Genomic DNA, 21091 nt, shown 5'->3' with positions numbered 1-21091 from the left:
TATTTGAGAATTAAATAAGCACAAATTCCTTGAAATTTGTTTTCTTATGTAGAATCTGAGGAAGAGGTGGAGGAACCTGAAGAAAGACAGCAGACACCTGAGGTGGTACCTGATGATTCTGGAACTTTCTATGATCAGAGTGTCAGGTAAAGAAAAAATGTGTTCATCTCTCTAAGGCTGAATGAGAATTTGGATTGTGTTCTCTTTGGTTGGAGGGAGTTACATATTCTCTCAGAATTATCTCAGAATATAAGTTATTTCCTAAAAGAAAGGTTTTTGCTTTTAGTATCTCTGAGCTAACAAAAATGTTGTAACTTGCTGACAGTAGGTGAAAAACAGATTCTGGGACTTCTTATCAAGTATTTAATGTAAGAAGGCATTGCATTAAGTGCTTTGGGGGAAGTACGTTGAAGGACTGATTTAGAGATCAGGCATAAATTGATAGAAATTCAGACATGAATTAAATGACTATAAACTCAAGACAGTAAATGTGTGACTGTCTTAAGCTGTTTTTTTTTTCTCTCTACATCCGGAACAGAAATGTTTGATAGGAATAAAAATTAATATTTATTAGTTGCCATGTGATACTGAAACCTTTGGTGTTAGTATTTAGTGCTTAAAAGGATATTTTCATGTATTTCTCAAGCTGTGGTGATGGACAAACCACACCACTCACCTGGTTGCTGGTTGAGAATAATCTATTGTCTCACCACAGACATGAGCCAAATTGGATTTCAGGGGGGAAAACACCTGCCGTGTTAACAAATATTGTGATTCGTGTGGAAGTTTTAAGAGCTAGTGTTCTGAATCGCAACTATTTTTTTCTTCTAAATTATTTGGGTGATTTCTTTGAGAGGCTTTTTTGATGGTAAAAACTGCATCATATGAAATTTAAGTGCACTGTGTAGTAATGTTTAACTCTATGCACGTAGTTGTGCAACAGATCTCTAGAAGTTTTCATCTTACAAAACTAAAACTATACCCATTGAGTAACCTCTCTTCCCCTTCCCCACAACCTGTCTTTTGGTATGTGTGGTAGGTAAATTGTGAGTTTTTGGGATTGTGACAGAAAATCATGATTTGGTTCATCTTTGATCTGTTTTGATGTGTTTACTTATCAGACTTTAGCAAATCTGATTGCAGTAAGATTTGCTCATTGAGTGCTCTTCCAAAAAGTCTTGTTTTATTTAATATGCAGATATGGAACTCCTAGATCTTTTTTTGGAGAAAGGGAGCTATTTTTTTGGTTCAGATCTCTGTAGTAAATAAAAACTTTGGATTTTCTTGCTAAATCATTTGAGGCATAATGATATTTCTTAAATTTTCTTGTGCAAGCAATGACTTGGAAGAACATTTAGAGGAACCTGTTGCTGAACCAGAACCTGATCCTGAACCAGAACCAGAGCAAGAACCTGTGTCTGAGATCCAAGAGGAAAAGTCTGAGCCAGTATTGGAAGAAACTGCTCCTGAGGATACTCAGAAGAGTTCTTCTCCAGCACCTACGGACATAGCTCAGACAGTACAGGAAGACTTGAGGGTATGCAATGTGTCTTTTTATTCTTATTCTATTTCTGATTTATTTTAAAAAATACCTCTTCCTTTATTAGTGTTTCGTTGACTTTTCTAGGTATGTTTTTCAGTTCAGGGAAATTTCTTACATACTGAGCCATACCTCAGATTAAGAAGTAAGATGCATATTTTATAAAAGTAACTCCCCTCCCCTCCTAAGGAAACTTTAATACTCTTTTTTTTTTTTTTAAAAGACCAGAAATTTCAGGTGCTATTTTATTACCGTATCAATAAGCCCTCATTTTAAAAAAATATATATATATACATATTTTTTTTTAAATAGAATAGCTATTTTCATTTATTTAATTTTTATTTATGATAGTCACACACAGAGAGAGAGAGGCAGAGACACAGGCAGAGGGAGAAGCAGGCTCCCTGCACCGGGAGCCCAATGTGGGATTCGACCCTGCGTCTCCAGGATCGTGCTCTGGGCCAAAGGCGCTAAACCACTGCGCCACCCAGGGATCCCTAAAAATATTTTATTTCAAATTATGACATGCTTGTTATAACCAACAAGTGATAATATATCTTTTTGAAAAATACTGTGGCATAGCAGACTTTCCTTTTTTTCTGAAATCTAATTGAGGATAACCTTAAAGTAGAAGGAGAAACTACTGAAATAATAGCTACTCTTCTAATTAGAATACATGATTTCAAAAGTTTGAAGCTTTTCAGTTATTCCTGAGTCTCATTAGGCTCATGTTAACTGAATTCCCGGAACCTTTACGTTTGATGCTCCGTGAGGGAATATGTTTTAATGCTTTATTTATGTAGTCAGGATTCTTACATCATTTATCTAACAATTAATTCAAGTGCTTCTGTGCTAGGCATTGTTCTAAGTATGGGAACTATTGGTAAAACAGTTTTTGGTCTGTCTCTGGCAGTGATTAGGTGAGTAGGAATGAGAAATGTGAAATGACTTTGCTTGCTGGTAGAAAAGTAGGTTGGCTGGATTAGGAAGGAATGACTAGTTAGGTGGCTATTGTAGTCCTGGAGAGAAAACTGACACCTGGGATTAAGGTTGTGGCAGTGAAGATCTTTATGCAGTAAGTAGCAAGATTTGGTAAATTTGATGTGCATAGATTGAAAAGGTGTTCAGAGTAGTTCTAAAGTTGATGTAATTGGGTTGATGTTTACACATCAGTTGGAGGAATCATAGGAGGAATATCTGGTTTTGGAGGAGAGAATTTTATTAAACTTTTCATATTTTGCTGGTACTTGATGAGTAAGGGAATTTTAGTACTAAATTTCTAAGTAGGAGGAGAAAAGGAATCTCGAGGTACTTAGAAACTCTATCCTATCTGAAAATGTGGTTCATATGTATGAGAAATCTAATAACTAAGAGCTTTTATATTGTTTTGATATGGTCAAGCCACTAATGTTGTTGTTCCCTTAGACATTTTCTTGGGCATCTGTGACCAGTAAGAACCTTCCACCCAGTGGAGCTGTTCCAGTTACTGGGATACCACCTCATGTTGTTAAAGTACCAGCTTCACAGGTGAGTTTCTAAGTTTGTGTATTAGGCATATTTGCTTGTATTTCATGTAATTTGGTTTCACACAGGTTTAGAGAATGTGGGAGCTGGTACACAGAGCAGAGTCCAAGGTGTTTTTTTTTTTTTTTATTTTAAATAATTTGTGAGAGAATTGTCATTTATTTGTCTGAGAAAGAGAGAGAGAAGGAGTGCAATCTTGCACTGAGCTGGGGCGGGTGTGTAGGGTTGGGGAGGGAGAGGGACAAGCTGACTCTGCTCTGAGCACGGAGTATGACAGGCCTCAATCCCAGGACCCTGACATCATGACCTGAGCAGAAACCAAGAGTTGGATGCTCAGCTGACTGAGCCACCCAGGTGCCTCTTTCATTTTCTCTCTTAAACCTTACTGTTAGCGAAGAAACTTTTAAAAGTAAGCTTGCTTTGTTTTTACGCAGTTGACTTATAAATTTTTCAGCCTCGCCCGGAATCTAAACCTGAATCTCAGATTCCACCACAGAGGCCTCAGAGGGATCAAAGAGTGCGAGAACAGCGGATAAATATTCCTCCCCAGAGGGGACCCAGACCAAGTAAGAGCTCAGAAGGGTGACTTACCTAGTTTGGGGGAGTTTTAGGTGAGAGCTTGTGTCTTAGGGGTGGTTGATATTTTCTACTTAAAAAAAAATTGTGGAGGTGATGAAATTACCTGGTTTTAGGGGTGGAGAAAAAATTTATTAAATGATATAGTCACTGAAAATTGTCTTTATCTTTCATTGCTGTTTTTGTTTCTTAAGTCCGTGAGGCTGGTGAGCAAGGTGACGTTGAGCCCCGAAGAATTGTGAGACACCCTGATAGTCACCAACTTTTTATTGGCAATCTACCACATGAAGTGGACAAATCGGAGCTTAAAGATTTTTTTCAAAGTAGGTTATGGAGTTAAACACTAGATTCATCTAATGTAATGCTGTCTAATAGAAATAGATGAGCCACATGTAATTATAAGTTTTTAGTGGCTACATTTCATTTCTGTTTTTAGTGGTCACATTTTAAAACATAGAAATGAGGATTTAATTTTAATATTTTATTTAATGCAATGTATCTAAAATATCATTTCAACATGGAAAAATAAGTTATTTTATGTTTTTCCATACTAAGTCCTTTAAGTCCAGTGTTTATTACCCTTAAGGCATTTCTTGTTTTGGAATTGGTACACTTCCAGTGGTCTGTATCCACATGTGACTAGTGGTTATCATTGGATAGTGTATGTATGATATTTAAAGGGAATGTTCTCATAAGTTGAGAGTCTGTGTTTCACTTACAGGTTATGGGAATGTGGTGGAGCTACGCATTAACAGTGGCGGGAAATTACCCAATTTTGGTTTTGTTGTGTTTGATGATTCTGAGCCTGTTCAAAAGGTCCTTAGCAACAGGGTAAGCAGTTTTTGATCTTTTTTTTTTTTTTTTTTTTTTTTTTAAAGACTATCTTGGATCTTGGAATGTATTCATCCTAAAACTGTCTTATAAGTAAAGTAGTATTCACTCCAGTGTGTTTGGGTAATATATTCATTCCATGGTGATTGGCCATTGTGAAAAGACTTGCCTGGGAGTTTAAAGTAACAAAACTTCTGTCTAACTTAATTTTGAAGACCTTGAATGAAGAGATTGAAATAACTAATAGTTACCAATGCACCGAAATTTATGCAGATTTCTATTTATTTATTTTTTTTAATTTTTATTTTATTTTATTTATTTATGATAGTCATACAGAGAGAAAGAGAGAGAGGCAGAGACACAGGCAGAGGGAGAAGCAGGCTCCATGCGCCGGGAGCCTGATGTGGGATTCGATCCCGGGTCTCCAGGATCGCGCCCTGGGCCAAAGACAGGCGCCAAACCGCTGCGCCACCCAGGGATCCCGAAATTTATGCAGATTTCTTTTCTTGGTGAGGCCTCTGGTTTAGGAGATGAAATACAATGTACTTCTAGCTGAGTCAGTTTCCCCTGGGCAGTTTTGATATAGGACTGTTATCTGGGTCTAACTATGAGGAGCTTCTCCTTTTATTCTATAAGTTGTCTAGGTTTGGAGTCACTCTACCTAGAACCACTTTTATTAACAGAACTCTTCTTACCAGTGCTTTCTAATAATAGAGGGATTTTGTAGAATCAGAATCTTACTATTGTGTAGTTCATAAGGAACCCTTCCCTTTCCCTGTATCTTTTTCTTTTTTTTAAGATTTTATTTATTTGAGAGAGCATAAGCAGGATGAGGAATGGGGGGAGAAGCAAGCTCTGATCTGAGCAGGGAGCCTGACCTGGGGCTCGATCCCAGGACAGCAGGACCATGACCTGAGCTGAAGGCAGATGCTTACCCAACTGAGCCACCCAGGCGCACCTCCCCATATCTTTAAGAAAAGATCATGTCTTGTAGTAGTAGAGAATAACAAAAGTGTAATAATATTACTAATTCACTGAGGTGACTATGGGAGTTAAAAAAAAAACTCTCACTTTAAAAAAAATGAAGGTGAACTTCACATAATACAAAATTAAACCATTTTATTTTATTATTTTTTAAAAGATTTATTTATTCGTGAGAGACAGAGAGAGAGGCAGAGAGAGACACAGGCAGAGGGAGAAGCAGGCTCCTTGCAGGGAGCCCGATGCGGGACTAAATCTCAGATCCTGGGATCACGCCCTGAGCCGAAGGTGCTGAGCCACCCAGGTGTCCCAAAATTAAACCATTTTAAAGTGTAAAATTTAGTGGCATTTAATACAGGTTGTGCAACCATCACCTAAGTACACAACATTTTTGTCAAAAGTAAGCCCTTTGTCCATTAAGCAGTCCTTCCTCATACCGTTTCTCTGCAGCCCTTGACAACAACTAATCTTTCAGTCTGCTGATTAGAGCTACACGTTTTGTTAACCATGTAATAGAAATGTAGATCATTATTTCCCATGGGTTGTATAGACTCTCTAATGTTCTTGACATTGTTGATGGCTATACTGTAAAGTTTAATGTTGTGGTCCTAATCTGCACATGTGTATTCTATTCTTTCAAACTATTTAACCACTTTTTATGAAGCTTCTCTTGCAAAGAGCACAGAAATGAGAGAACAGTGTCTAGGCTTAGCATAGCCACAAAATATTGAACCTGGAAATGTCCCATTTATGTGTAAATCCATCATTCTGTATGCAGAAAAGATCCAGTGGCCAGCATTTTTGGTACAGGCTTGAATTTATCCTTAGAGGGTAGGATATTCACAGAGGTCTAGAAGAGGTCAGATCTGCTAACTGGCTTTTCATTGTCCAAGGTGTGAGGGTTTTTTTTTTTTTTTTTCATTTAATGCACATAGATAAACCATTAAGAATTATTTGAAATAAAATTTCCTCAGAGGGGATCCCTGGGTGGCGCAGTGGTTTGGCGCTTGCCTTTGGCCCAGGGCGCGATCCTGGAGACCCGGGATCGAATCCCACATCAGGCTCCCGGTGCATGGAGCCTGTTTCTCCCTCCGCCTATGTCTCTGCCTCTCTCTCTGTCTCTCTGTGACTATCATAAATAAATAAAAATTAAAAAAAATTAAAAAAAAAATTTCCTCAGAAAGGCGTTGTATGTTACATTTTTCTCATTCAAGTTGCTTCTACCCTTGTGATAACTCACATGTCTTCCGTTGCTGCCTATTAAAACATCCCCCCCTCAAATTCTCTCCCCTTATCTTTTAGACTTTACTATGGTTTTGTTTTTCCCATTGTATATAGAATTATTTCCTGGAGCAGGGCTTCATATTAATTAATATGTGTGAAGAGGTTTATATAGTGTGAATATTAAAAAGTTATGTAAAGATTTTTATTTATTTTTTTTAAAAAAAGATTTTATTTATTTATTCATGAGAGACACAGAGATAGAGAGGCAGAGACACAGGCAGAGGGAGAAGCAGGCTCCATGTGGGGAGCCTGACGTGGGACTTGATCCTCGGTCTCCAGGATCATGCCCTGGACCGAAGGTGGCCCTAAACCGCTGAGCCACTGGGGCCGCCCCTGTAAACATTTTTAATATCTTAGTCTTAATGTATTTATTAATGTACAAGTACAAATATGTATTTAATCAAAATTTTAAATGTAAGTTAAAATTGTACAGAGCCCCCCCCCCCCCCCTCCCCGCATGCAGGTTTCTTCATGTGTACTTTCATATCTCCCCTTTGTCCTCAGGGATTTCATAAGTAGCTTGCCTTTCCCTCTTCTTACTGTGTTGGCTCCTCTACCATACTCTCTTCAGTAATTCTTTATGAGTACAGAAATAGCTTCTGTAAGACAGATGACCATGGTGTTTGACATGCAGTAGTATAGCTTTGTGGTTTAAAGCGTATACTTGCCTGTCAGGATGCCTTTGTTTATATTCTGCTTCCATCGCTTATTCTTTTGTTACCCGTGGGTTAGTTCCATAAACTTCCTGGCCCTCGGTTTGCTGGTCTCGGGTGTAATGACAGCTCTCAGGGGTGGCGGTGGACATTAAATTAGATAAGTGTGAAATATACAGAACACTTCTCTGCATGGTAAGCACTGTTAGATATCTATTTAAAAAATATGTCACTTAGAAAACCAGTGTGTGCCAGTGAGGAGCATAAATTAAAGTCGTTGCTATCTCCAGTAACCCTTTGGTTTCTACTTCAGATCTATTGGGCTAAAAAGAAGGCCCAAGACTTAGTGTGGGTGTGTCTTCTTTCTTTTGCTAAGCTTTGTTATCTTTATTGTCTTCAGTATTTTCCAAAATTTTGTTAAGGCAAATAGCATTTTGTTCCAGTTCTGTTTAGATGAAATTAATGATGGTTTTGAGATGCATATGTAGTTTACATAAATACTGTGCAGCACGGTCTTTCCACGTTAGGTGATGATGATGATGGAAGATTATTCTAAGCCTTCAAATCCATGGAGAAGGTGGCAATTATATATATTCTATTTATGTAATTCTGTGGGGAAAATAACAAGTACAATGAGAGTTGGTTGTGCTGCTATGTTAACGTAAATTGTCTTTTTTTTTTTTTAAAAGATTTATTTGTTTCTTTATTCAGAGAGCGAGAGAGAGGCAGAGACACAGGCAGAGGGAGAAGCAGGCTCCATGCAGGGAGCCTGACATGGGACTCGATTCCGGATCTCCAGGATCACACCCCAGGCTTCAGGTGGTGCTAAACCGCTGTGCCACCGGGGCTGCCCTAAATTGCCTTTTTTTGAACTAGCTTGTGTATCTAGCTCCCACCTTTCCATGTATTTGTTAATCGGGAGAATTATGTATTCTAACTTGGAAATAAGAACTGAAGTGAGAATGTAGCTGATTTCTAAGTTGCTCGTTCTTGATAATAGCTTTGTTTTATCTCTGGTAATTGGTAGCCCATAAGCGCACTGTTAAGTCTGCTTACCTTGATTCCTACAGCCCATCATGTTCAGAGGTGAGGTCCGCCTGAATGTGGAAGAGAAGAAGACTCGAGCTGCCCGCGAAGGGGACCGTCGAGATAACCGCCTGCGGGGACCAGGAGGCCCTCGAGGTGGGCTGGGTGGTGGAATGCGAGGCCCTCCCCGTGGAGGCATGGTGCAGAAACCCGGATTTGGAGTGGGAAGGGGAATCGCTCCAAGGCAGTGAATTGCTCTTCATTGATCTTCACACAGCTCCTGCAGAATGGTGAATTTCTTACACCAGCGTTTGGTATCCTGGAGTTTGACCCTAGTCTATGATAAACTGCTTAAGTTTGTACAATTTTACTTTTTGTGTTAATGATGTGTGCTCCCTCTCCCGCCCTTCCCTCTCCTCACCTTTTAGTCCTTCACTTCCAATTTTGTGGAATGATATTTTAGGAAAAACAGATTTTTAAAGAAGAGAAAAAGACTGAATTTCCTTGCTTTACTTTTGCATATACAGACTGGATTTTTTTTTTTTTTTAACAGCCGTTTCCCCAAAGGAATGTGTCTTGCTTATTACTGACATTTGGTATGTTTCATTCATTGGAATATTTCTTATTTTCTATGTGTTGCAAAAGCCTGTGAGAAACACAGGATTTGATAAACATTTGAAGGCAGGAAAAATCCAAATTGTTTGTTCTTTGAGAGTCATGACTACCTTCTGGTGTGTAGAAATTGCCATTGGAAAAATTGACAGTTCTGATTCTTGCTGGTATGGTTAAACTGAATAAAAGGTATTAGTAGAGTTTTTTTTTTTTCTTTTGATATGTGATCACCAAACAATGACAAACTTAACTGTTTTTACCATTTAAATTGTGAGATAGGTTTTAAATGTCTAGAATGCAACTGATTGAGATTTCTTTTGAAGTAGAGTTTTTTCATGTTTAATTTGTATTTGTAAAAAAAAAAAAACAAAAAAACAAAAACACAAAAAGCCCAAAAAACAAAAAAGAAACCCCAAAATCCAAATAACATAAAACCAGAGCAAAACTGTTGTGCCTTCTATTTATCTTTGATTCCAGCCTTGGCAGTTAAAGGAAAAAAACAAAGTCTAGATTTGTTTTACCAGGTGTAGAGTATGTTGGGATTGAAGAATCCCTCTTTTCACCTAGTATGTCTTCTGTTCATTTGTTACGCCTTATTCTTAAAATTGAGTCTCAAACTGGAATGCCTTTAAGGACAGATATGCTTCTATGGAGGTCCTTTGACCTAAATAGTCCAGCATTTGTATTTTTATTTCAAAATCTGTTCAGAATCCTAATCATAGCCCCATACAAAGGAATATAACTTTATTATTGGACTTTGTGCTCTAATGTCTGCCCGTTTTTTTCTTTAAATCATAGCCATTTGGTAAATTTTCTATTTTGTTATGGTTCTCTTTTATTGATGGGCATGCAGTGGGTGTTTCTTGGAAATGGCCAATTTTTATTAAAATATTTCTGGAAGAAAATTTAATCTGGCAATATAGACTAATATTCGTTTTACATAGTATGTTAATTTTTTGAGTGCTGTGTGTGAGGTGGGTGAAGGTTTTGTTTACACATTTGTGAAGCAAGCCTTTGTGTGATAACTTGTGAAACTAATTGAAGGGCAACAAGGTTGTCAAATTTAACTTATTTATTTTCTTAACAGTATTCATCATTAGGACTGTTTGAGGGTAGAATATGAGTAGAATAGGAATCTTTGTTTTGCTGTTACTGGGAAACCCTAGGTTTGCTGAAGGGTGTAGTCTTAAACTAAAATGAAGTTTGACATTATCGGTCCTCAGTACCTGAAATATTTGAAAATTGGCAGTATCTCCTTCATAAAGAAACTTACATAACTGGGTCACAGGGCTGTTTTTGGGTCAGCTTAAATAACTATTTGGTAACCACTTTATTTGACCCAGGCCAGTGATAATTGGAAGAAATTCAGCTTGTACTTTTGTAGCTTATATTAAGCCTGTGGTGGAAATAAAAAATTTAGCTGAAGTTGTTATTAAAAAAAAAAAAAATACAGTTGCAGTAACAGTAGGGTCATAAATTAAGGATAACCTAGAAGTCATTTTTCACAAGTAAATGCTCATCTATACACCTCACTAGGCATTTTTTCTTATTCAGTAGTTGAAGGGCACCAGCTGGATGCAGTGATTCTCAGCTCAAGCTGTTGTTACATCCTAGAGAACATTTGGAAATGGATGAGATTTGGGGAGGAGGGAAGAGACAACACGCCTGGCATTTAGTGGATGGGGCCAGCAATGCCAAATGTTGTATAGAAATGAAGCAAACCCCACTGAGATGGATATTCCTCATTCCCTATAATGCTGCATGGAGGATGGAGGGGTGGATGAGGACAGCTGGAGTGAAGACTCAGTCCTTTGAAGAATAACCTCAGATAAATGAATTAGCAACTAGAAATCTCTTTTCAGGAATTATAGTAACATCTACTGCAGGTAATTGATAATCTCACTTTATTTGTACCCATGTATGCTTTTAAAGAAATATTTGGAGAGGAAGTAACAATGTGTTAGATGCTTCTTGTAACTTTTTGCATAAGCTTAGAAAACAAAAGATTGCTTTAGTAATTTCAAGTCATCAGAATGGGATGGTTGTGGAGTTTTAAATAGCATTGGACTTTATACGTCAGATTTAGCATCATGATTAACACTATGAAAAATGCCAGTATCATTGTTTACATTATTGCTGATAAAATAAATATGATAACCTAGTACCTACATATTCATACACGTAGAAAATGAAAATAGGTTAGGACAAGATTTTCTATAGGCAGCATCAGCTCATCACATTAATCTTTTTGGGTTTTAAAATAAGATTCCATCTGTAAGAATGGCCCAATATACAGTTATTTTCTGCTGAGCTTTAAACCCTTCACCCATGAGTATTTTAGCTAAGTAAGATTAGTTTGGTTTGATGGTCTTAGTTTTTGAAGGCCTGTTGAAAGTAAGCAGTAGATCTTGGGCCTTTAAAAAGTGTATTTGTTTTCCTTTGTGGTGAGGTTGGGCTTACCTGTGTATTACTATGTTCTCAACTTTTTTTTTTCTTTCTTACGTTCTCAACTTTTTGAGCTTTTGCTGGGAGCAGTGAAGTGGATAATCCAAAAACCATTATTTGGCTTTGGGTGGTGGGTAGGTTACCCCCAGAGTATTAGTTGAACTGCACTTTGGTTTTAGGTTAGAAGCTAATTTTCACAATTAACCCTGTGGATTAGGTGCTATTTTTTCCCAAAGTAATAGATGAATAAGAAATCGCGTCAGAGCAGTTAAATGACTAAGCTTCTAAGTCATCCATGTAGCAAGGAGCGCTGATTGGCCTCCAAACTGATGCTTTTTCTCTAGAACCCTGATGCCTACCTATTTCCATTCGAGTGACATACTGAAGAATAGGACATGGCCATAATAAATTACTACAGTACAGATACGAGTGTAACATTCAGAGAAAGGTTAGCATTATTCTCCATTTCCTTGAAGGTAAACGAGATAAGGAAACAATTGATTTTGCAGGGCTCCTTTTGATTTGTATAGACTATAGTAACACAGTAACAATGACTTGTTCTTAGGTTATTTTTTCCCATCTTTTTTTTTCCATCTGTTTTTTTAAATACGTGTAGGACAACCTTGAAATCTGAATGTGGAAGGTAACTATTTTTATAATACCTTAATCCAGGTGGGTTTGTAGCAGTTATGTTTTGTGCTTATAACTGCCATCCTTTGATAGTTTTCTTCATCCCCTTATTTGAAATTCCTTGTAGAGTTTAATAATTTAGTGGGAAACGTGGCACTTTATAGAAAACAATTTGTTGAAATCTATATGGAAATAATCTTCCTATGAGGTTTAAATTTATAGTCCATTGTTTATGCTGAGTGGCTTATTTCTTTTAAGTAAATGATTGCATTTGTCAAACCTACTGATCTAAAGATAACTTATTGAAGTTTTATTTTTGTGTTACTTAAAAGAATCTTCAGGAACTGCATACAAACAAGATCATTGTTAACCTTTTGGTTCAGCAATTTTGAACCTTGTGAAAAAAGAAAAGCAACTTCAACTTTAGTTTGAATATGGGGTTTTAGCTAACAGTGTAATATACTACAGATGGGCAGTGGACAATTAGAGTCTTCCACAAATGTTTTAGAAACCTTAAAGAATGTGTTAGAAACTTAGCAACTTTTTGTGTGGGCAGTTGCTGATCAAGTAATGACCATGTGGCAGTAGATAAGTAAATATTTCTTATTTTAAGGTAATACTTTTTGGGATTTGTATTTGTTTACTGTGATGTTGAGGTTCTGGGGACCATAGGTAGGCTTGTGAACTCTTAGACTGTATTACAGGAGAAATAGTGGCACATGTGAGATAAAACTTAATGACTTCTTAATAGATACGTTGCTAGCTCAGGATAATGGCTAAAACTAGTCTGCTTTGCTCATGATTTCATGAAACAGTCTCATTATGGCCTGTATGAGTAAAAATCTGATTAGCAGTGGTTTAAAAAACCCATACTCAGTTTTGGTTTTGATTATACCTATGTATTGGCTTACAATCAAGCTTGTTTACTTTTTGATTATATGACTTGTTTCAAAAACCTTGGACAGACTCAGCTTCTCCAGTTTCCACTTGAACCTGGTAGGTTTTTTTTAGTTCCCTACGAGAGGAAAATCGTATTGGAAATCAGTACCACAGTTACTTCCATAGACCGTGTGACCTGGCCAATTATAGAAATCTGTACTCATTTGAGAACTTTGGAATATGGCCAGTGTCACAGATTCCTAAGGGACTTACAGCCATCCAATGTGTCTTCGTCTTTTAAAAAAGTAAATTAAGGGATGTTTACCAGAAATTCACTATTGAATTTAACAAGTATTTATTTTTCAGAAACCTGCTTATGGGAAGTTTGCCTGTATTTTTGGTAGTAATTAGAGAGACAATTATATCTTGTTTAATCTGGATATAAACAGTTTAAACTCTTGCTGTAATTAACAACCTTGGTTACTGATTTTCTCCCCCAAGCTTTGATGTCACCTGTTTGGATTTGATTTAAATTCTTAAATGTTCTTGTGAAGAGTATATTTACTGATTTGGCCCTTTTAAATGAAGACATTATCCCAAAAAGCTGGCATAAGGGAGTTTTAGGGGAGAAGAACAGGTCTTGCTTTCTTGAAAGATACAGTGTATGCTTAGATTATGTAGAACACATCATGTTACAAATAAGTTTATATAGGTAGATGTTAGATTTTGAAGAATGGGTGGATGTGGAACTTAGCTCATGGGATAAGAATCACTTGTCATTTATATGGGGAAAAATTTCTAAGTGAGAAACATCATAATATTTTAAGTTTTTCTTCTCATTCTGATTATTAACCATAAGAGGCAGGAGAGACTCCTAGAATTCATCGAATCATAGTTAGTGCTGGAAAAGACTAACATCCCCTTCATTTTTCAAAAGATAGATGGCTCAGAGAATAGATTATTAGCACAGAGTCCCAAATTGGCTTGTAGAAGTAACATGGAGCACCTCCAGAGTCACCACTCTGCCCTAGGTTCACAGTAGGAAGCCAGAGATGTTAAAGGTCAAGATGTGGGGAGAAAAGGGAAGGAGCCACATTTTATATGCTTATTCAGTTGCTACTATAGCTCGGTTTTCATACCCAATTTTTCTCTATTTTCTTAGAACTGTCTTAATGCCCAGTTCTACCAGGGCCTATTGTCTAAGGATATTACCTTGTGCTCCCCTCAGGGATGGGTTTACTACTAGCTGTCAGAAAGCTATTGGGTATCCTAATGTGTTAATAGCTGAAACTCAGCTGTAATTTTCTCCTAAATCCTTCAGCATTTTGCATTCTGTACATTGTGGTGCTTTTCCCCACCTTGTATTGTTATAACTGTAAGCTCCTAAGGGGCAGCAATTTGGTCTTAGGCATGTACCCTGTTCAGTGCCTGGCAGCGCCATGTACGTATCAGGGTCCTAATCTTCCTTTCCAGTGATTCTCCCATTCTTCATGGAGGTGATGCTCCAGCCATGATAATAAATTACTTGGGATTTTTCTAATAAGCCTGGCGTTGCTGATTTTGTGGCTTCAAGTGCCTTCTTTCCTCCCTGAAGATAGACTTGCATCTATATCCCCCTTCCCCAACTCTCTTGCCATCAAAATTACTTTTTTCAAGACCCAGTTCAAGAGCATTTTTCTTTTCCCTAAGAGAAAAGATTTGTGATGGGAGTGTGGAACCCCCCCCCTTTTTGGGGTTAATTTGGCCAGAATTTGAAGTGGGGGCAAATTCATTCTTATCTGATTCCCTTTTACATTGTCCTTCCTGTTGGAGATTCTGTCCCAACCTTTATTTTTTAAAAATACGTGTTCGTAGAGCACTTTATACCTTTCTCCTAGCCCATAATTTACCCCTTCAACCTACAATTAGAATGACCTATATCTGTTTTACTACCTTATTAGACCATAAGCTCCTAGAGAAAAAGGACTAGGGGGGTTATCCCTGTATTTCACCAGAAGGTACAGTGACTTCCATAAAAAGAGTCCTTAAAAGATGACTCATTGAGTTGAATAAATTAATGTATTTCTGTTTTCATTCTTACAAGTGAGGCATGCCTTAGAGATAGGACTTAATAAATTGTAGGCACTACGATGATTCATAGTGGAGGGAATTGTTGGGAAATTTTAAGGGGTGGGCAGAGGAGGGAGGAAGTCACTGGTCATTCAGCGGTACTTCCATCCTTGGTCTGGGTGATAGGCCATTTCTTTCTGCACCCAGCCTATCCTAGACACTTAGTTCCTATGCAGGAAAATTTTATGTGCCAACTTTGATTTCTTTTCACAAACTGAACCCATTGTTCTCTCAGTTCATGTTGTCACCCATGCCACACGTCTGCGTCCTCTGCTGCTTTTTTCCTTACTCAAGCTAAGTCCTGTCATTGCTACCTCAAGTCTTTCACATCTCCTCCACACTCAGATAATCTCAGTGGACTCTTGGCTTCTTTTACCTGTTCTGATCCCCCGCCTACCTTATACACAATATTAGGTTCATCTTACTGAAACATAGCTCTGACCATGTATCCCATGTATGTGTTCTATCTCCCCTACTAGACTGTAAGCTCCTTATGGGCAGGATCTGTGTCGGAGTCATCTTTGTATCTCCCATAGTACCTATCAATAAATATTTCTTGAATGAACAACATAAAGCCTTGTCTTAAGTGAAATGATGTTTTCCAGATTAAATGTAGGTTCCTCTCTGAAGTAATCACAGTATTTCAAAAGTTTTTTTTTTACATATAAAGCGGGTTAAACAGTAACTATGAGTTAACCACAGAGAAAATTTCAGAAAACTTTTAATTTTTTTCCATTGGAATCAGCATGGATATGTGTATATGGATGGTTCAATAAATATATTTTTATATACATGTATCACAGAAATTTTACATTACATTTTCAAACTGCAGAAATAGATTTTTTTTAATAAGCCAAAAAATAACTGCCATAACTTTTATGACTTCATGCAAAAATGGAGGTAAATGGAGTAAGGGGTAAAAAGGGAATCGGTTGTTTCAGGTTAAGAGTCTAGTAAGAAGTAAAAATGTTACATTAAGGAAGCGATTGCTTAACACGCTGCTTAAGGTGGTAGCCAAACAAATCCTTAACTGCAGCATTAAGGCCATACCAAGTTTATACATATATACAAAGGAATTTCCATATAAAAGACGTACTATCATATTTTCTTCTGGGAAAGGATGAGGAGCTTTGTAATCCTGACCCAATTTTCCAGGCCAATTAATTGTTTAAGATGTCCCCAGGCTCCTTCTAAATCTCTTCACTTTGGCTAGCTGTCAGTTGCTTTTCTGTGGGATTGTGACTTTTGTAGTTTCTTATGTGGAAGTATGAATCATCTTGAACCTCTTCCATTATGGGTGATGAAACACTTTGTAGTTTAACTCACACTGCCCAGGCCGGCATATTTTTAAAATCTCCTCCCAAAAGCATTGGAATCACAGTTGGAATTGTGACTTTGCAGTCGTTTTACCTGTAACAGACTGACTCCACAGCCAATGCTGGCATTATGACCTGAAGAATTACACAGTTGGTTCTTCAGGGTTAAAATAACTTTTTGAGTAGTTAAAGTTTAATGAATCAAATTGTGAGGTTTCCAGGTAACATTCCCTGGACCTGTTGAAAATTAACACTTTTATCCCTTACATGACATAAACTTAGGTTCCTTTTTGGAAAAAAGGAAGTGTAAAATCACTCACAGGAAAATAACATGGGTTTTGCTCTTCTGTCTGAACATCAACTCAGGCAACTTTTAAGACAAAGGGTAGGTCTTGTGCAAATATCCAAATGTGTGAAATGGGGCAAGTCTAAGGTCAAGTCCTTTGGAGATGACTTCCAGTTAGGCAGAAGTCATCTGCTTTGGCAAGGTTGGGGTAAGACCCTTGAGAGTGCACACTCTGGCTCTATTGGCAGAAACTGGCCCATCTTAGTGGATGAATCTTAAGTGAAAAATAAAGGTTACTAAGCTTTAGGTAAATTATGTAAATAAACCCTTTTCCCTTTTGATGGAGCCTTTACTTGATACATGTTCTAACTACTTTGGAATGTTGTAAATCAGTCTAATACTACCTTTTCATTGATGTTGCCTTGGCTTTGAATTGGAAATCACTAGTATTCCTATTTGTCCTATGTTCTCTATTGGCTGTTTTTCAAGTATGGCTCCAACATGTTTACAACAATTATGGCTGCAAGGTAATTCCATCTCCTGTGGGTTCCCTGGGGCAGTCAGGGTTGAGAATGAGGTCTCTGGACATGGCCTATCTTGAGAGAACCAAAGAATTGTGGTTTGGAAGCCCTTTTGTTACGCTTGAACACTTACAGAGTGAGCACTCACCTTTCCAGTCATGCACCAACTGCTCTTAATCCAATGTGATGCTATTTACATTACAATAATTTCGTCAGGTCTAGATAAAGTGATTTTATTTTAGCCAACAGGTCAGTTTTGATGCTGATCTACACAGTGAGACATGGATGTCCTTTGGCTGTCTTGTTCTTACCTAGAGGGCTTAAAAGTGTTATGGGTTTTGTCTTGGTCACTTTGTGGTTCACTTTGTGTACATTTCAAGTCATTAGCAGCTCAAGACATGTATTGTGTCCAGCTTTTCAAACATATTTGGAGACCTCTGAGGTACCAGCTATATTTGTCTTGAAAGTAGAACTTGGCTATTGAGCTTTTTTTCTCTTTAGGTAGCTATTTTATCTGTGCTCAGTATACTAAGTAGCAAGAGGGATTTAATTCATCCCATTTTAACTCTCATTAGTGTTGAAAATGTAAGTGGATTGAGTACTGGAAGATTGAACCATTAAAGTATGAAATAATACGAATTTTAAATGCTCTGAAGTGCATTTTGGGACAGTTTTTTAGCTTTCTGCATGGCATTCAGGCATGGGAGCATGCTACACCTTTAAATGAGGTAGAATAAACCTAATGTGGAAACCATGGAGTTTAGCAAACTGCTTATTTGATACTTAAGTACTACTTTTCAACAAGATTTGAGGAAGTCTTTCATTTACTAGGGTAGGTAATACTGACCTATTGCCCCACAACATTCTTTCTAAAGATTGCCCAAGAAAGGAAAATGGTTAAGAAAAAAACTACATGCTTTCAGTAGAACGACTTGATTAAAAGCCAGTGACATTTTCTTTTTTTTCTATTCATATCTGGCTCTTCCCCTCCCCCCCACCCTTTTGTCTTTATGGACATGATCTTATGGTTTGAATAGAGAAGTTCTGTAGGTTGGAAGGAGTCATTTCAGATACAGCTAACTAATAAAAGACATGCTAGACTGTATTTTCCTTCTGTTTACTATTTCACATCAAAAGGTTAGTAGTATTTGGATCACAAGCTCTCCTTTAGAAACATGTGCACTGTATTAAGTATTGGCTTGATAGTTGACAAAGCTACAACTCTGGAAGTTTTTTCAGAATCATTGTAGAATAGTGAGCTAACTGTAGAACTATGACTTTACCATACCTGTGTTATCCCTTTCTGGTGTCTACCTAGCACAACTAAATGCTTAATATTTGGGTTGATTGATGCCCTTGATGTGAATTTCTAGTGGGTACTATATTTGCTTCTGAGATGAAGGAAAAGATCAGTTCTCCCAAAGTAATAAGTACAGGGAAATCTGAATTAGGTTGGAAGTATCAGCTAATGGGAAGAAGATGGAATGAGCTGCTCTGCCCATGAAGGGATACTTTGTTGATTGGTCTTTAAGAACTGTCTTGATCCAGAGTCCTGATCCCTTATTTTATATTTAAGATGGTTATGATGTATTTCAAATCCCATCTTTCCAAACAAGCCTATTGTTCATTACACTTTAGCCAAACAGGTCATCACTATACCATGTTTGTAACCCCTTGTTTTTTACCTCCATATTTTTACTCATGTTGTTCCCTTTGCTGGAATACTCTCCCCATCCATCACAGCCTCCTCTTTAAGGTACTTCTTCTCAAATGGCCCATAAGCCTTGAAATGTTCCATGGTTTATTTTCTTCCTGCTCCATGGCACCCTCCTTTCTCCGTTAATATTTTCTGCATCCCATATTAGTGATTATTTTGGCACTTGGATCATCCCCTTCTATGTTGAAAGAAAAAAGGCTGTGTTTCATTTTGATGCTATGCTTTTAAAGTACACTGCCCTGCTATAATAGATTTAATAAACAGGTGGATGGGTGATAGGCAGGTATAAGGGAGGTTAAAAAGAAAGCTGACAGACTGGAAAGAGCATATATATTCTAGTCCTGACTGACATTAATTTTTTTTTAAACACTAATTTTTTGAGACCTGCTCCCTGAGCTTCTTTGTAACTCAGACCTTGAAAGGCTGAGCTGCTTTTTCTCCAGGCTGGGACATTTCAAAAAGTCATGTAAAAGCAAGTCTGTAGAGTTACCTGAAGACTCACTGAATCTGACTCAAGGTGACTAAATAGGGTCCATTCAGAGTGTCCATTTTCTCAACCAGCATCCAGAACTGCACAGGAGTTGCTGCAGTAGCTATAAGCCATTCCTGGTGTTACTGCTACAGCTCTTGTTCTGTATGCCAAAGGCCAAGCTTCTGGATACAACTGAAGAGACCTAGATGAAGCCAAGTGGGACCTACGAAACGGTGGTAAGCAGAGGCCTTGTCCCATGAACTTGTCTGGCTAATTAGCACACATCCAATTACCCAGGGGATTAAGTCAGGAACAAAAGGACTTGGAGGCAAGCTACGTTTCTACTTAGAATATTTTTTTGGGTGGAGGGGTCTTTCCATACATTTCCCTGTAATTCCATTTTCTCACTTTATTTCCAGAGCCTGGGGGTGGGGAAGGGTTTTAAAGAAGCATTAGAAGGCCCTCCTTTACTGAAACATTGGTCAGCTTGCCATTTTTAATACTCTTGTTGCAATGGTATCTCATAGGAAGAGATGCTCCCATTTTACCTGAATACCTGCCTGAAGGAAGTGGTTTACCTATATTAACCCTTTGAAAGGTGGGAGAGACCACAATTACATAAATTCAGAGTTAACCACTGTTTTAGAGACTTAGCTCACATGTCCTGTTGTCCATGAGACCTTGGATTGTCCTTATGAGACACTTTCTCTGAATTCTGTCTCTGCCTCCTCCTCTGTCACCATATCTTCCATTGAGTGAGTTCTCCATATCCATGTCCTATCTCCCTGCATTTTAAGTTATTTAGTTAGGGATGGTGTTTATCTTTCGTTCCCGTGCCTTGGCATTGTTTGTAGTAGGTTCTTAGTCTTGGTTGAGTGAATGCCTTATAAAGGGATTCCAGAGTTTTGAAAGACTTAAGAAGTCTAGTCCTTACTCTTGCTGCTGGCCAAATCTGAGCCATTCCAGGCACACCCTGCTCTCATGCAGGACCAAAAACCAGCATATTCTCACTATCCTCCAAATGGCATATATTCCCATCTTGCCTTGTTGCTCCACAATTCTACAGCCACTAAATGGCCCATAGCAACTCTAAATCCTTCATATGCCCAAAACTAGATTAGTAGGCTCTCAACTTTTAAGGTGGGCTGATAGATTTGCATTGTTTATATCCAAGTTCTGAGAAAAGGAAGGCTACAGCTTGTCCTGTTTGGCTCTTAAGAAGATTGATTTTGAGTCTATTACAAGATTGTATTCCTTGGTGTTTAACAAATTATAGGAGCTTAGATGTTTGTGTAAGTAGATTGTACCAAGGCAAAAGGGTCCAGCAGTTACAAGATTCATTTAAGTTAAAATGAGCTAATAAACACATTCTTTTTTTTAAATGGTAAGTAAGTTACCACATCCATCACTTGGTTTTTATACTCAATAATTTGGGAAGCTAGAGCTTTTTACAGGGTGACTAAGGTCACAGTGGGCCAAATAATTTGTTGAAAGTTAAAAAACAGGTAAGTGGAAGAGGTAAACAGATCATGCCTATTTCCAAAATTTAGCTTCATGTTGTCTATAGAATCATATCCGAACTTTGGTAAGACTTTGACTTGGGCTAATAAACTTTCTGAGCCTCAGTTTCCTCATCTATATATTGAGAAGATCAAGGCCATTGTGGGAATTATGTAATTTAAATTGATA

The 21091-nt window shown here is 37.7% G+C and overlaps 1 protein-coding gene across 4 annotated transcripts in view; it reads left to right on the top strand.

The window, feature by feature from the left end:
• The window catches only part of G3BP1 (G3BP stress granule assembly factor 1), a 47917-nt gene extending 32253 nt beyond the window's left edge, over window positions 1-15664 (top strand). For all 4 annotated transcript variants that reach the window (XM_026008241.2, XM_026008250.2, XM_026008232.2 and 1 more), the window contains exons 6-12: window positions 53-146; window positions 1336-1537; window positions 2966-3067; window positions 3519-3630; window positions 3835-3963; window positions 4362-4471; window positions 8460-15664. In XM_026008241.2, the coding sequence (XP_025864026.2) occupies window positions 53-146; window positions 1336-1537; window positions 2966-3067; window positions 3519-3630; window positions 3835-3963; window positions 4362-4471; window positions 8460-8666 (956 nt within the window). In that variant the 3' untranslated portion in view covers window positions 8667-15664. The remainder of the gene's footprint in view (window positions 1-52; window positions 147-1335; window positions 1538-2965; window positions 3068-3518; window positions 3631-3834; window positions 3964-4361; window positions 4472-8459) is intronic.
• Window positions 15665-21091: the final 5427 nt, after the last annotated feature.

Source organism: Vulpes vulpes, chromosome 4, assembly GCF_048418805.1.
Source record: "Vulpes vulpes isolate BD-2025 chromosome 4, VulVul3, whole genome shotgun sequence".
Lineage (NCBI taxonomy): Eukaryota > Metazoa > Chordata > Mammalia > Carnivora > Canidae > Vulpes > Vulpes vulpes.
The sequence above is the reverse complement of the archived record's forward strand: the minus strand, read 5'-3'. Positions and strand labels throughout refer to the sequence as shown.